We start from the raw sequence: 14,468 nt of genomic DNA on the forward strand, positions 1-14,468 counted from the left end.
TTTCACGGTAAAACAAAAAAAAAAAATTTCCTGTAGACCTCTGCAATCCAAATAATTGCTGCTTTTGAAATATAGGGCGACTATGCGATGATTACAAACTCCGAATTTTGTTTCATTCAGTTCAACGTTTTGTTGTTGTTGTTTTTTCATAGGGCAAAATTCATATTCTTTTTTTCCCTTCCTTAAATCCGGATTCATTACTCGTATTCAAATGAACAATGTTCCACATATGAGCGAATATTCAGATTGTTTTGTTTTGTTCCGTAATTACTTTTTACATAGCGCAAAATCGAACGACTTTAGATTGAGTGTTGCTGTTCCTAAATCCACAGAACTACTTTGTAATCAGTCCATCGCTTTTTTTTGTTGCTTTTTTCGCCCTTTAATCACAATAATTACTTGGTATGAAACTGAACGCTACACAGTATTAAATTCAACGCTAGTTCCTAAATCCACAAAATTAGTTCGTAATCAGTCCATCGCTTTTTGGTTGTTGATTTTTTTCGTCCTTAAATTACAATCATTGCTTAGTATTAAAGTGAACGCTACTTAGTATTAAATTCAACGCTAATTAGTATACTGTTCAACGCTACTTGGAGTTCAGTTCTTGGCTGTTCCACCACAGAAAGTGTAAGGGGTGGGTGGGTGGGGGGAGGTCTTCAAAAAAAAATTCTTTTCACTTTCTCTTTCTCTCTCCATTTCTTTCTGCTACACAGTCGTTTCCATGCCGCTCCTGTCAGACATTTCGGACAGGGAGTCTGGCGTATCCGACGTGTAGCTGAGGTCCCCTGCCGCTGCCCCTCCCCCACCACCACTACCACCTTTCCGATACGAGTCACACACTCCACTGCCGCCTCGACCACCGACGTCCGAAGACGACAGAGGTTGGCGATTCCCGCCAGGACCCCCTGGACGAAGGCTGGAGGGGGAGGAGGAGGAGGTGGTGGCGGCCAGGGAACCGCCTCTGGTGGAGGACCCCGTACTGGGCAGGGTCATCGCCAGAGAGGTGGCTGCCGCCTTCCGCGCCGCACGTGCGTTGTCCAAGGACTGTCTGAAGGTCAGGGGTTGCTGCTGGTGGTGGTGGTGGTTGTTGTCACGAGGGCTGGGAGAGATTGACGACGATGACGACAACGACGAAACCCCGCCTTGATGACGCTGCTGCTGCTGCTGTTGTTGTTGCGACTTTCCGTTGACGACGTTGTTGTTCCAGCTGGACGGGTCGCTCGGGGTCTCCAGGGACCCGTTGCGGGATGGGGGCAGGGTGGATGTACCCGAGTCCAGCGACCAGTCCTTGCGGGGCTTGAGCAGCTCAAGAACTCTGGGATCCGCGCAGGGGGAAGGGACGATAGGCTGGTGAGTGGGGCGGTGATGGTCCTCGCTTTCTGGCGTCCCAGGCAGCAGAGACACTGGAGGCTGGACACCAGTTTTGGATTTGCCCTCAGCTTCTGGAGAAGGGGGGATCAGAACTGCCGGAAGTTTCTCTTCCTCGGCTTCTTCGTTGTCGTCATCGTCGTCGTCGTCGTTACTTCTTCTTCCGTCCATGGCAGCCTGGAGGGTCTCCGCGGTAATGCCGAGCTTAAGGCTGGACTCGGACAGCGGCTTGTCGAAAGAGATCTCCGAAATGTTGGACAGGGAGCCTCGGTTCTTGACGTCGGTCCGGTTCTCTTCCGAGCCCAGCGACAGGCTGCTCAGGTGGCCCAGCTCCACCTCCTCGGGCCGAGCGTCTGGAGGGTGGTGGTGGTGGGTGGACGGGTGGTGGTAGGGTGGTGGTAGTGATGATATGTGTGTCGTCGGGTGGGATTGCTGGAGAGGGGAGGGGGACCCCCCGCGGGTTTTTTTGTTGGGGGGTTGGGAGCAGAGAGGGGGCACGAGCATGCGGGTAGAAGAAGAGGTAGGAGGAGGAGGGTGGGGGTAGGAGGAGGCGGGGTGGTTAGTAGTGGTGGGGTGGTGGTGGTGGACTTCAACACATGCGCTTTCGCCGTGGGTCTGGGACCTCCTGTCCCTCTCGGAAGGGGAGAAGTGTTGAGGAGGGAGGAGGGGAGGGTGGAGGGAGCGGGCGGGGCCACCACCGGCACCGCCGCTGCTGCTGATGTACAGCTTCTGTTTGAACTTCACCTCCCCCTCTTCCTCCTCCTCCTCGTCCTCCTCCTCCCCTTCCTTGTACACCTTCCTGCCTCCCCCACCACGAAAGCATGCAGACAACATCCCCCACCTCCTCCCCCCTCGCCCCTCCCTCTGCCCTCGGGGCGTCTGCCATGCTGGGTAGCGGCGGTTATGCGCTCTGGGCAAAGCGGAAGAAGAAGCGGAAGTCGCCTCCGCGCATGCGTAACCGGAAGGCTGGGAGGAGGGAGTGAGGGGAGGAGGAAGCAACTGTTCACTCTCTTCCGGGCTGCAAGCCAGCCTCATGCTGAGGCGACCTACGTTGTTATGGTGGTGGTGGTTGTGGCTGTTGCGCGCCCTCCCGCCGCCGGCCTCTGCTACGTCATTTCCGGGGTGGCGTCCCGTCACGTGACCGTCTGACGTCACGGCCGCCGGGACTCTGACGGCCACCATGGTGGGTTGGGAGCCGTCGCCGTCAATGGAGTCCACGTTTTGGTAGGCAGGATCCTCCGGCCCCCCTCCTCCGTGGAGGTTAAGCGGCGGTGGAGGAGGGGGGAAGGGTCTGTCTCCGGGAGGCTGACACTGCTTGTACAGCTCCTCCACCCCCCCTCTGGCGTCGTTCCTGGGCCCCGTCAGCCCGGCGACCGGGGTTCGAGTACCGCTCTGCGGCGTGTCGCCGGCGCCGTCTCCTTTGCCAGCTAGTCCTCCTCCTCCTCCGGCGGCTGCTGCGGCGGCGGCGGCGGCGGCAGCTTTCCGACGCGGCCTCGGTCCAGTGCGGAAGAGTTCGCTGTGAAGACAAGTCCCAGGCGGATCCCCGTGGAGAGGTTTGGGCGGTTGGCGTGGTCGGTCGGTCGGTTGGTGGGTGGGTGGGTGGTTTGGCCACGTAGTGGAGTGGAGTGGGGTGTGGATTGTCGGTTGACCATGACCATGTGGCAAGGGAGACGACGACAATGAAAACAGAAGGGAAAAAACAAAACCGAACAAGTTACGACAGCAAACAGCGAAAGCAAGGTGTGGAGGAAAAAAAAGAAGTCCCCCCCCCCCTCCCCCGATACCCACTTCAATTACTAACAGAAACAACATTTCGATACATATTTAGCTACACGAATAAAAAAAAAAAAAAAGAAAAAAAGAAGAGAAACAGAAATCCGTTCACATAATTAACGAGATAAAAATCTGATAATGAATCAGTTACACCTCCATCACCTTACACCAAAAAAGGTGAAACAATACTTTCATATCGAAATACATTTTATGAAGAAAAAAAGCAAAATAATTATATAATTTGTATATAGTACACCCATTACTGAATAAATACTAAAAAAGATCAATAAGTCCGAAATGAAAAGGTAAAGGAATAAATCAGTAACTCTGCACACTTTATAATTATCATCATCATGCGTGAACATAGCAAAGATTTAACCCCAGAAATATCCCCCGTGTATGTGATCACAGTATTCTCATCACATGAAGCATTCAACAATCACTGAAATGCACGTGAGCACAACACAAAACGGTACACTCAAAAAACCCGACAACACTGCAATATGAATGACCGCTCTGGAACAAAACGTTTACCACAGCAACCACACAGCAAAATATCCATCAACACACCTTAAAGACTTTTACAGACAATACCATATCAGCACAAAGCATATGACGCATGCACCAAATCATGTACTGACATGTGCACACATACTTACATATTTGATTAAAAAAAAAAAAAGATGTGTATTAGGATGGGTATGAGATGATATATGAGATGATATATATAACACAATTATGTTTAACACAAATGCTCGTAGTAGTATACACACGCGTGTGGCCAGGGGAGTAACATGATTAATCACAGTTAAGATTATCATGTTTGTTCCGGTACTTAAGTACCCGAATGGTGGAAATCAGAATATGATAGGAACAATGATAACCATAATGGGGAAAGAGAGCATGTAGCATTTTCTGTGAAATGGTTTACAAGAGACGGAAGAACACACAACAGTACACACTGACAGTTGAGACAGAGGGAGACAGAGAGACGCACGTATGCATGCACACTTGGTGTGTTGTGTCACAATTGTTTATTTCTCTCTTCTCCCTCTCCCTCTCCCTTCCTACCCTCGTGCGCGCGGAGAAGTGTAATATACAGACTGAAGAGTGTGTGTGTGTGTGTGTGTGAGAGAGAGAGAGAGAGAGAGAGAAGTGTAATATACAGACTGAAGAGAGAGGGAGAGGGGAGACCAGTTGAAGGGAAATGAGATAAGCAATTAATATGTTGTTGTTTTTCCACCCAACCCTGGGGCATAAAAAAAAAAGAAAAGGAAGAAGGGAGAGAGAGAGAGAGAGAGAGAGAGAAACCACCACAACCATCATCCATAACCACCACCGAAAATGACGGCAACATCCGTACACCGCCCGCCCCCCCCCCCCCCCCCCCCCCCCCAAATCCCCCACTTTCCCCCTCTCCCTACCACCCCCCTACCCCCACCAACCCCCCTGCCTCCAACAAATCGAATCCACTGCTCCCGAAATTAACTTATCCAACATGTGCCGGACCTATGTCGCTGCCTAATCATCCGTCCAGTTAATTGTTTTTGGCTCCGAGGCTTGTCAGAAAGAAAGGTGGGTGGGGGTGGAGGGCAAGGGGGGGGGGGGGTGAGGGCTGGAGGGATAGGGTTCGAGGGATAGGGTTCGCTGCCCTCCCTACCCCCTCTCTCTGTGTATATGTCTGTCTCTCTGTCGCTATCTCTGTATGTCTGCCTGTCCGTGTCTAGATCTCGCTCTCTGTGTATGTCTGTCTGTCTGCCCCCCCCCCCCCCCCTCTCTGTGTCTGTCTCTGTATGTCTGTCTGCCTGTCCGTGTCTAGATCTGTCTCGCTGTCTGTGTATGTCTGTCTGTCTTCGATGAAGAGACTATAAATAAATAAACGAAAAAATCTATATTTCTGTATCCCAGTACGCCTCTGCCTGTCTGTCTGTCTGTCTGTCTCTCTCTCTCTCTCACACAGCTAATCGAATTACGCGCGGCAAATAATCACCACCGCCGCATGCCGCCCAGCAAGCATCCTCCCCCTCCTCCTAGTTCGTGGCTAAATAACAAACGTTTGGCTTCATGGCTAACTACCGTCATGTACCGAACGTTTGTCTTCTTGGCTACGTAACGAAGGTTCGTCTTATGCTGAGAGGGAAAATCGGCAGTTAGGAGGTGGGTAGGGGTCGGGGGGTTGGGGGAGGGAGGAGGTGGGAGCAGCATGAGGAGGAAGAGGGTGGGACTGGAATGGAGCGGTAGAAGAAGAATGACAAGAAGCATAAAATAGACTGGAGAGAGAGAGAGAGAGAGAGAGAGAGAGAGAGAAAAGCGTGATATACAGAAAGGAGAGAGAGAGAAGCGCAATATACAGACTGAAGAGAGAGAGAGAGACAGAGACAAAGAGAGACAGAGAGAGAGAAACGTGATATACAGACAGAAGAGAGAGAGAGACAGAGAGAGGGAGAAAAGCGTGATATACAGACACAGACAGAGAGAAGCGTCACACACACACACACACACACACACACACACACACACACACACACATGAGACCAATATGAAGCGTAATATACAGACTGAAGAGAGAGAGAGAGAGAGAAGCGTAATATACAGATCTGAGAGAGAGAGAGAGAAGCGTAATATACAGATTGAAGAGAGAGAGAGAGAGAGAGGGAGGGGGGCTGGAAGGTGGAAAATGGAAATGGAGAACGAGAAAGCAGAGGAACAACGAGAGAGGGAGAGAGAAAGAGAGAAAGAAAGGGGCTGGGAGAGGTGAATGAAGATGAAAAAAAGAACGAGAGAAATTGAGAGAGAGGGTTATATCAATATTGCTCTACGCCTGCGAGACTTGGACCCTGACTGCGGACATCGAGAGAAGAATCCAAGCTGTCGAGATGAGATGCTTTCGTAGACTACTTGGCATCTCCTACAGAGACCACATCACTAACACGGAAGTGAAGAACAGAATCAAGCAAAGTATTGGACCCTACGAAGACCTTCTGTCCATAGTGAAAAAAACGCAAACTTAGGTGGTATGGACACATCTCCCGATCATCTGGTCTTGCCAAAACGTTCCTGCAAGGCACCGTACAAGGAGGCAGAAGGAGAGGACGGCAGAAGAAGAGATGGGAAGACAACATCCGGGGGTGGACAGGCTTGACGCTCGGTGACGCCCTGAGGAAATCAGAAAACCGTGAAGAGTGGAGAGGGGTGGTGGCCAGGTCAGCAGCGGTGCCCCAACGGTCTGAACCCAGACTACGGGAGAGGTGAAGGTGAAGGTGAGAAGGTACGAAGGTACCACAAGAGGAGAGAGAGGAGGAGGTACCACCGAAACAGAATAAAGCCTCAACAAATAATCAGGAAAAACGTATCGGATTGCACTGGGCCTTACTGACAAGTGGATTGGAGAAAGGAGATACACAGAGAGACAGAGACGAGAGGAGTAGAGACACAGAGAGACAGAGGCAGACAGACAAAGACAGAGCGGGAGGATGAGAGTGGAAGAGCCAAACAGAAAGAGAGACTGACAGTCTCTCCTTAACCAAATAAAGGGCCACAAATCAGCTGGAAAAAGGAGTGCACCCAGTTAACCGCCCATGGACTGTTGGTTCGTCAAACTACCGAAATCTGTCGGAATGTAGGGAAATGCTCCGGACTTGGCCGGCTTCCCGAAGTGGTTAGGAGTGCACTGGGTGAAACTGTGGACGAGGAGGTGGAAGTGGGTTGAGGGAGGGAGGGAAAGAGTGGCTGGAGGGTTAAGATGATGATAATGATTTTTTTTTCTTTTTTCTGGTTGTGGTCATCGTGATGGAAGGAGAAAGAGACTGACAGGGACAGATGTTCAGACAGAGAGAGAGAAGCGTAGATAGACGGACAGAGAACAAACGAACGAACGAACAATTATTAAGGAAAGAGGCTGGAAGTTAAAACGATAATGAGTCTCTTTCTGGTTGTCGTCATCGAGATGGAAAGAGATCTCGAAATAGAGACTAACAGAGAGATTTCGTGAAAGAGAGATTCAAGATTCAAGATGGTTTATTCATGTATAGGCCTAGGCCCCTTATGGAGGGGAATGTGAACATTATTTTACAAACAATACATCACGACACTGTGAGTATCAATAAACACAGTCAAACAAAAATATACCAGCATTACAGTTCAATGTGTAGGCCAATAAAAGAAAAAAAACAAACAAAAGAATACATACAGCATTTTCACGAAGTAGCCATTTCTCTGAATTTGAAAGCTTTATATAGAAATAGTGAAAATTTGCGAACAACTTCAGGGGAAGTAGATGACATCAATAAGTTCAATTTAAACAACGTAGGTTTACTATATTTAGGCTGAATAAACTCCTCTCGAATGTTCCTTAAAGCTGGACAGCAAAGAACAAACGGTGAAAGAGAGAGAGAGAGGTGGGGGTATATACAGGGACAGGGAACGAGCATTTAGGAAAGAGTGGTTGGAGGTTAACTCACTCAGTACGGCCAGTCCTCTCTTCTCCTCTACACAGACCCCTCGGATGTCCAGTGGGTGTCTCAATGACCCAACCTTTAGCTTCCGTCGTCAGAATTGTGGTATCTTTGTCAACATTCATCTCTTCAGTATAAGAGCCTTCCGCTTGCAATATTTTGATGATGGTAACTGGGGTGACACGCTGTTAACGTCGTCTCTTTCGCCGTTCGTATGGAGAGAGTTAACACGATGATAACGAGTATTTTTCGTCACAGAGACAGAAAAACACCGACAAACAGATGATGAGAGGGAGGGGGTATACAGAGGGACAGAACGAACGAACGAACGAACATTAATTAAAGAAAGAGAGGCTGGAAGCTAAAACGATGATAACGAGTCTTTCTGGTTGTCATCGAGGTGGAAAGAGGCCTCGAGACAGAAAAGAGACTGACAGAGACAGATGGTGAAAGAGGGGGGTGGGGGGTATACATAGGGACAGAGAACGAACGAACGAACGAACGAACGAACGAAAAATTATTAAGGAAAGAGGCTGGAAGTTAAGACGATGATAATGTCTTCTCCTGGTTGTTGTTGTCGAGATGAAAAGACTGACAGAGACAGAGAGAGAGAGAGAGAGAGGCAGGAAATAGGTTAAAATATTAAGCACAATACTCTAATGTACATTTAGCCTTCTGGAAAAGAAGTGATGATGATGATAATTCTAAGTCTTTTTGTTGTCACATTTTGATATAGTGATGATGATGATGGTGATAATTCTGTCTTTTTTGTGTAACATTTTGATATGGTGATGATGATGGTGATAATTCTGAGTCTTTTTGTTTCAACATTTCGATTATTAGCCCGATGCGTGTTGCATTTATTTTGTGTTCGAAGTGCAGATGCTGTTATTGTCGTCGCAACTGTTGTTGTTAAGTCGTCGGTTTTTTTTTTTTTTTTTTTTTTTATCATCGTCGTTATCGTACGCTTATGTCCTTCAGTGTCTACATTTTTTTTGGTTTTGTTTTGTTTTTGGTAAACAACATATTTTAATGTGTGAAGATCGGGCTGCTCTCCCCGACCAGAGTGCTTCGCCAAAGCGCAGCGCCACATTTCCCCGTAGTTCTTCATGTCTGCAAGTGTATCTGGGATCCCGTCAAAGTGGATAACTCTACTGAAATCTGCCAGGGTCAACCTTAATTTTTATTATTTTAATTTCTATTATTTATTTATTTATTTTTTTAATACCTGGGTTCTTTTTTACGTGCGCCAAGTGCATTGCTGCGCAAGGGACCTCGGTTTATCGTCTCATCCGAATGACTAGCATCAAGGCCTAGTGGAGGGGAGAAAACTGTGGCAAATGTGGGATTCGAACCAAGGGCCTAAGATTTTCTCGCTTCCCAGGCGGACACGTTAGCACTAGGCCACCACTATACCACTTGGTTTATAACAATATAATGATAGATTATAGTGACACGTTAGCACTAGGCCACCACTATACCACTTGGTTTATAACAATATAATGATAGATTATAGTGTCTCTTATTCTGAAATAGTGCTTCATAGTTTTGTTCTTTAAAATGTTATAGTTTCGTTTAATGTGTGTTTAATGGTGCATGTTGGGTTACGCTGCTGGTCTAGCATCTGCTTGGCAGATGTGGTGTAGCGTATATGGATTTGACCGAACGCAGTGACGCCTCCTTGAGCTGATACGGATACTGGTACTGGTACTAGTGCAGTGTTGACGGGCACACTTCGGCACAGACCAGTGCTTACTCACCACATATTGTAGAGGGCGGCAGCCACAGAGATGACGAAGATGGTGCCCACGGCTATCACGGCGTACATCCACGGGCTGGTGGCGCTGGCTGCACGTGCATACACACACACACACACACACACACACACGCACACGCACGCACGCACGCACGCACGCACGCACACACACACACGCACGCACGCACACACGTTCATTCAAACACACAGTCCCGTCATACCCGATATGACATAATGTGATAGGATACAATATGATATATGCATGAAAGTCAGTCATGTTCGACTGTGACCACCAGAACATCACAGGAGATCTGCTGTCATGGCTACCTGGGCCCAAATTTCATTACAGTGAGAGTGTCTTGCCCAAGTTACATCCCAACTCTTTCGGTCGAGAGGGTTTTAGGACAGTCGGCGTTGGGATGGTTCCCAAAGGCCAACTAGCTCCCAATGCTTTGCCAGTACAATCTTGCCTCCTGATTTTCAGAGTCATAGCCCTTCACAAAAGGCTAAGCTGTAAGTGACTTCCGACTGCAATGGAGAAAACACTGATCATACAGCTCTCACTTTCCTGTTGGCCAGACTGTAAGCTCGTGTCTTCTTCTTCTTCTGCGTTCACTCGTATGCACACGAGTGGGCTTTTACGTGTATGACCGTTTTTACCCCGCCATGTAGGCAGCCATACTCCGTTTTCGGGGGTGTGCATGCTGGGTATGTTTTTGTTTCCATAACCCACCGAACGCTGACATGGATTACAGGATCTTTAACGTGCGTATTTGATCTTCTGCTTGCATGTACACACGAAGGGGGTTCAGGCACTAGCAGGTCTGCACATATGTTGACCTGGGAGATCGTAAAAATCTCCACCCTTTACCCACCAGGCGCCGTCACCGTGATTCGAACCCGGGACCCTCAGACTGACAGTCCAATGCTTTAACCACCCGTTGCACGCTCATGTCAATCTGTGATAAAAGCCGAGCGTAAGGTTAAAAGTTAAAAGTTCCATGGCATCTCACGGCCACCGTGGCAGTGAACTCACTGTGTCCAGGGCTCGGCACAGGAAGGCGGGCCTATACCATGCCATCCATCCATACACACACACACACAACCCCCACCATCACCGCCACCACCACCACCACCACCACCACCACCACAACACTATCCACAAAATACCACACAACCTTATCCACACCACACCACAACCCCCCACCCCCAGCCCCACACAAACACACCACACACCACCACAATAATCATCACCATACGCACACACCTTCACCACCGTGTTATAAAAACAACAACACAAAACAAAACAAAAACGAAAGAACAACACCACCACCACAACAACAACAATCACCAGCACCCCTTCGTGCGCACACCACCACCACTACACCACCACCATCCACAAATACCACACCACCTCATCCACACTGCCACACACACACCCACACCACCACCACTACCACCACAACACTATCCACAATTACCACCACCATATCCCCACCATGTTATCCAAACACACACACGCCACCACCACAATCATCACCACCGCTCTACCCAAACACTACACACCACCACCACCACAATCACCATCACCATCCGCACATACCACCATTACCACCACTATGTCACACACACACACACACACACATGTAATATATATATATATATATATATATATATATATATTAATCATGACCACCACCCTATCCACACACACACACACACCACCACCACCACCACCGAAGACACCCACCCACCACCACCTTATCCACACATACACCACCACCACCACGCCACCACTATCCACAAGTACCACACCACCCTATCCACACGAGCGCGCGCGCACACACACACACACACACACACGCACCACCACCACCACCACCACCACACTATCCAACAAACACCACCCACAACTCCCAATCCACCCCCACACCTACCCGAACCTCCCCCAACACTCACCAACCCCCCACACCCACCCCGAACCTCCCCCAACACTCACCAACCCCCCACACCCACCCCGAACCTCCCCCAACACTCACATGTCTCAGTGGCCGCAGTGGAGAGCGGAGTGGTGGAGCTGACGTTCATGCCGCAGTCGAGGAGGGTGAGGTTGGGGGTGTAGACTGGAACGTAGAGCCCCAGGCAACCACACAGGTCGGTGTCCACACACACAGCGTTGGGCAGGTCGCACGGTGGGTCACACAGCAACACGCTGGCGGGCCGCTCGTCCTCTCTGCACCCTCCTGCCGTGAGAAGAGCAGAGATGCTTGTTTTCACAAAAAAGATGGGGAAAAAAGAAAAGAAAAAAAAGTGCACCTTCGTGCTTGAGAAAGCGGACAGATGTTAAAAATTGGGCATACGTCTGCTGTGAGAAAGCAGACAGATGTGTTTTATTTTGTTTTGTTTTGTACGTTTATAGTTGACTTCATCAAGTTTTTGCGCCTTATACATATTAGTAGTAGTAGTTTAAAAAAAAATGTATTTATCTATTATTTTTTTTTTTTTTTTTCCCTTCAAGGCCTGACTAAGCGCGTTGCGTTACGCTGCTGGTCAGGCATCTGCTTGGCAGATGTGGTGTAGCGTATATGGATTTGTCCGAACGCAGTGACGCCTCCTTGAGCTACTGAAACTGAAACAGAGAGATGTTCCTTAAAAATTGGGCATACTTCTGCCGTGAGAAAGCAGACAGATGTTAAAAATTGGGCATACTTCTGCCGTGAGAAAGCAGAGAGATGTTAAAAATTGGGCATACTTCTGCCGTGAGAAAGCAGAGAGATGTTAAAAATTGGGCATACTTCTGCCGTGAGAAACCAGACAGATGTTAAAAATTGGGCATACTTCTGCCGTGAGAAAGCAGACAGATGTTAAAAACTGGGCATACTTCTGCCGTGAGAAACCAGACAGACGTGTTTGTTGAAAACTGGGCACCCTCCTTACGCGACATGTTTGTGAAAAATCGGACACCCTTCTGTCATGAGAAACCAAATTGGTGTTTGTGAAAACTGCACACCATCCTGTCATGAGAAGCCACGTGTTTGTTAAAACGGGCACCCTTCTTTCGTGAGAAATCAGATGCTTGTTAAAAATTGGGCACTTTTCTTCCGAGAGAAGTCAGGCAGATGTTTGTTAAAAAATCGGGCACCTTCAAGCCATGAGGACAGATGTTTGTTAATAAAAAGTAGGCACTCTTCTGTCGTGAAAAACCAGAGAGATGTATGAGTCATGGTTGAGTTTTACTTCGAGCAGTGCTTTTCTGAATAACATTTTCAAAGTGTTGCAGAAATCTTTCGTCAACTCTTATAACACAAATTGAAACTTCCTCCTTTTCGTTCGTGGACTGCAACTCCCACGTTGACTCGCATGTACACGAAGTGGGCTTTTATGTGGATGACCGTTTTTACCCCGCCATGTAGGCCGCCATTCTCCGATTTCGGGGGTAAAAATTGAAACAAAAAACCAGCAGACGTGGCGTAAATGGATTAGTCCGCGCGGTTTGACAACTCCTTGAAACTGAACCTGACACACAAACACGGCTGTCGTGTCCTGGGGTTGTTAACGTGCGCAATAGCCGATGTGGTTAAAGCGACGAACTATCAACCTGAGGGTCCAGGGTTCGAATCTCGGAAACGGCGCTCGGTGGGGTAAACGGTGGATTTTTTTTTCTCCTATCTCCAAGGTCAGCATATGTGCAGACCTGCTAGTGCCTGAACACCTTTAGTGTGTATACGCACGCAGATCAAATACGCGCGTTAAAGATCCTGTAATCTATGTCAGCGTTCGGTTGGTTATGGAAACAAGAACATACCCAGCATGCACATCCCTGAAAACGGAGTATGGCTGCCTACATGGCGGGGTGAATCGACAAAACGGTCGAAACACGTAAAATGTCACATGTCTGTATTAGTGTGTATGTGTGCGTGACTGAACCTGATTGAATGACAGAGGAAACGAATGATGAGCGCCCAATGGCAAACGTCAGTCGGCCCTTTCCAGTAAGGCAATCTGTTGTGGAAATGACTCCTTGTTTGTAAAGTGCTCAGAGCTGGATCTCCGTCCGAGGATAGGCGCGATATAAGGGTATCCATATCATATCATCGGATTACCACAGATTCTGAACTATTCCATTCTGGGTTGTGATGGGGAGCTGTAGCGAGCGAAAGGAACCTCAACTTCGATCAGTGCTCAGAGACAAAGAAAGAGGAAATCATACAGTACTGTTTTTTTTTTGCTCGGTGTGGGGGAGATAATTTGGCCGCCTGAATGGAAATCGAATACATCTTCAGAGAGGAAAATATGGCAATAATTATATAAAATTGGCTGAAAAGACCCCCCCTCTCTCTCTCTCTCTCTCTCTCTCTCACAGACAGGTGGATGGATACACTACCAATCATTCTTTCACTCTCCTCCCTTCGACTATTTTATATATATATATATATATATATATATATATTTATTTATTTATTTATTTATTTTATTTAATTTTTTTAGCTGACATGTACGACGTATCTTATGGACTCAACATAACAATAGGCAGTTTTGTTTTATGCGAATGGTGCCTATACGTAAGTAAACACACACACACACACACACAGAGAAGGGGGTGGAAAGAATGACGGGGGTGGGTAGGGAGAGAGAGAGTGTGTAATTGAAATCAGTGAAAGGGAAGAAGAGCTCTCACTTTGCAAATCCCTAATGGATAAAGGGTGCGGCACAAAGAGTGACAAATGGCCTTTCCTTCAATATTAATGGAGTTAAAAACTGCCTGGTTTTTTTTGTCTTTTTCCCTTTCCACCCTGCCTTCCTGTCTGTCTATCCTGTCAATATTCAAGGATTCTGATATTCCTTTTCGTTCTTTCTTTCTTCCAGTATATCCGTCTGTATGTTTTCTTTCGATATTCAGTTATGTAGATTTTGTTTTTCCTTTCTTTCTGTCCATCGCTTCTTTCTTGGATATCCTTTCTTTTTTTTCTTCTTCTTCTTTCAGTATTCAGGAACTTAGAGAAAATAAAATGACTTTCTCTCTTCCTTCATTTCTGTATGTTTGTCTGTCGCTCATTTCTTCAACGTCATTTTCTTTCAATCTGTCTCTGTCTTCCTTTAATATTCAGAAATTT

At 47.7% G+C, this 14,468-nt stretch overlaps 1 protein-coding gene across 1 annotated transcript in view; it reads right to left on the minus strand.

The window, feature by feature from the left end:
* Positions 1-274: 274 nt before the first annotated feature.
* The window catches only part of LOC143276594 (thrombospondin type-1 domain-containing protein 7B-like), a 601,155-nt gene continuing 586,961 nt past the window's right edge, over positions 275-14,468 (minus strand). Inside the window, exons 29-31 of the mRNA XM_076581196.1 lie at positions 11,394-11,597; positions 9,359-9,446; positions 275-2,887 (exon numbers count right to left, since the gene is read on the minus strand). Of these exons, the coding sequence (XP_076437311.1) occupies positions 709-2,887; positions 9,359-9,446; positions 11,394-11,597 (2,471 nt within the window). The 3' untranslated portion in view covers positions 275-708. The remainder of the gene's footprint in view (positions 2,888-9,358; positions 9,447-11,393; positions 11,598-14,468) is intronic.

This window comes from Babylonia areolata, chromosome 32 (genome assembly GCF_041734735.1).
Source record: "Babylonia areolata isolate BAREFJ2019XMU chromosome 32, ASM4173473v1, whole genome shotgun sequence".
Taxonomy (NCBI): Eukaryota; Metazoa; Mollusca; class Gastropoda; order Neogastropoda; family Buccinidae; genus Babylonia; species Babylonia areolata.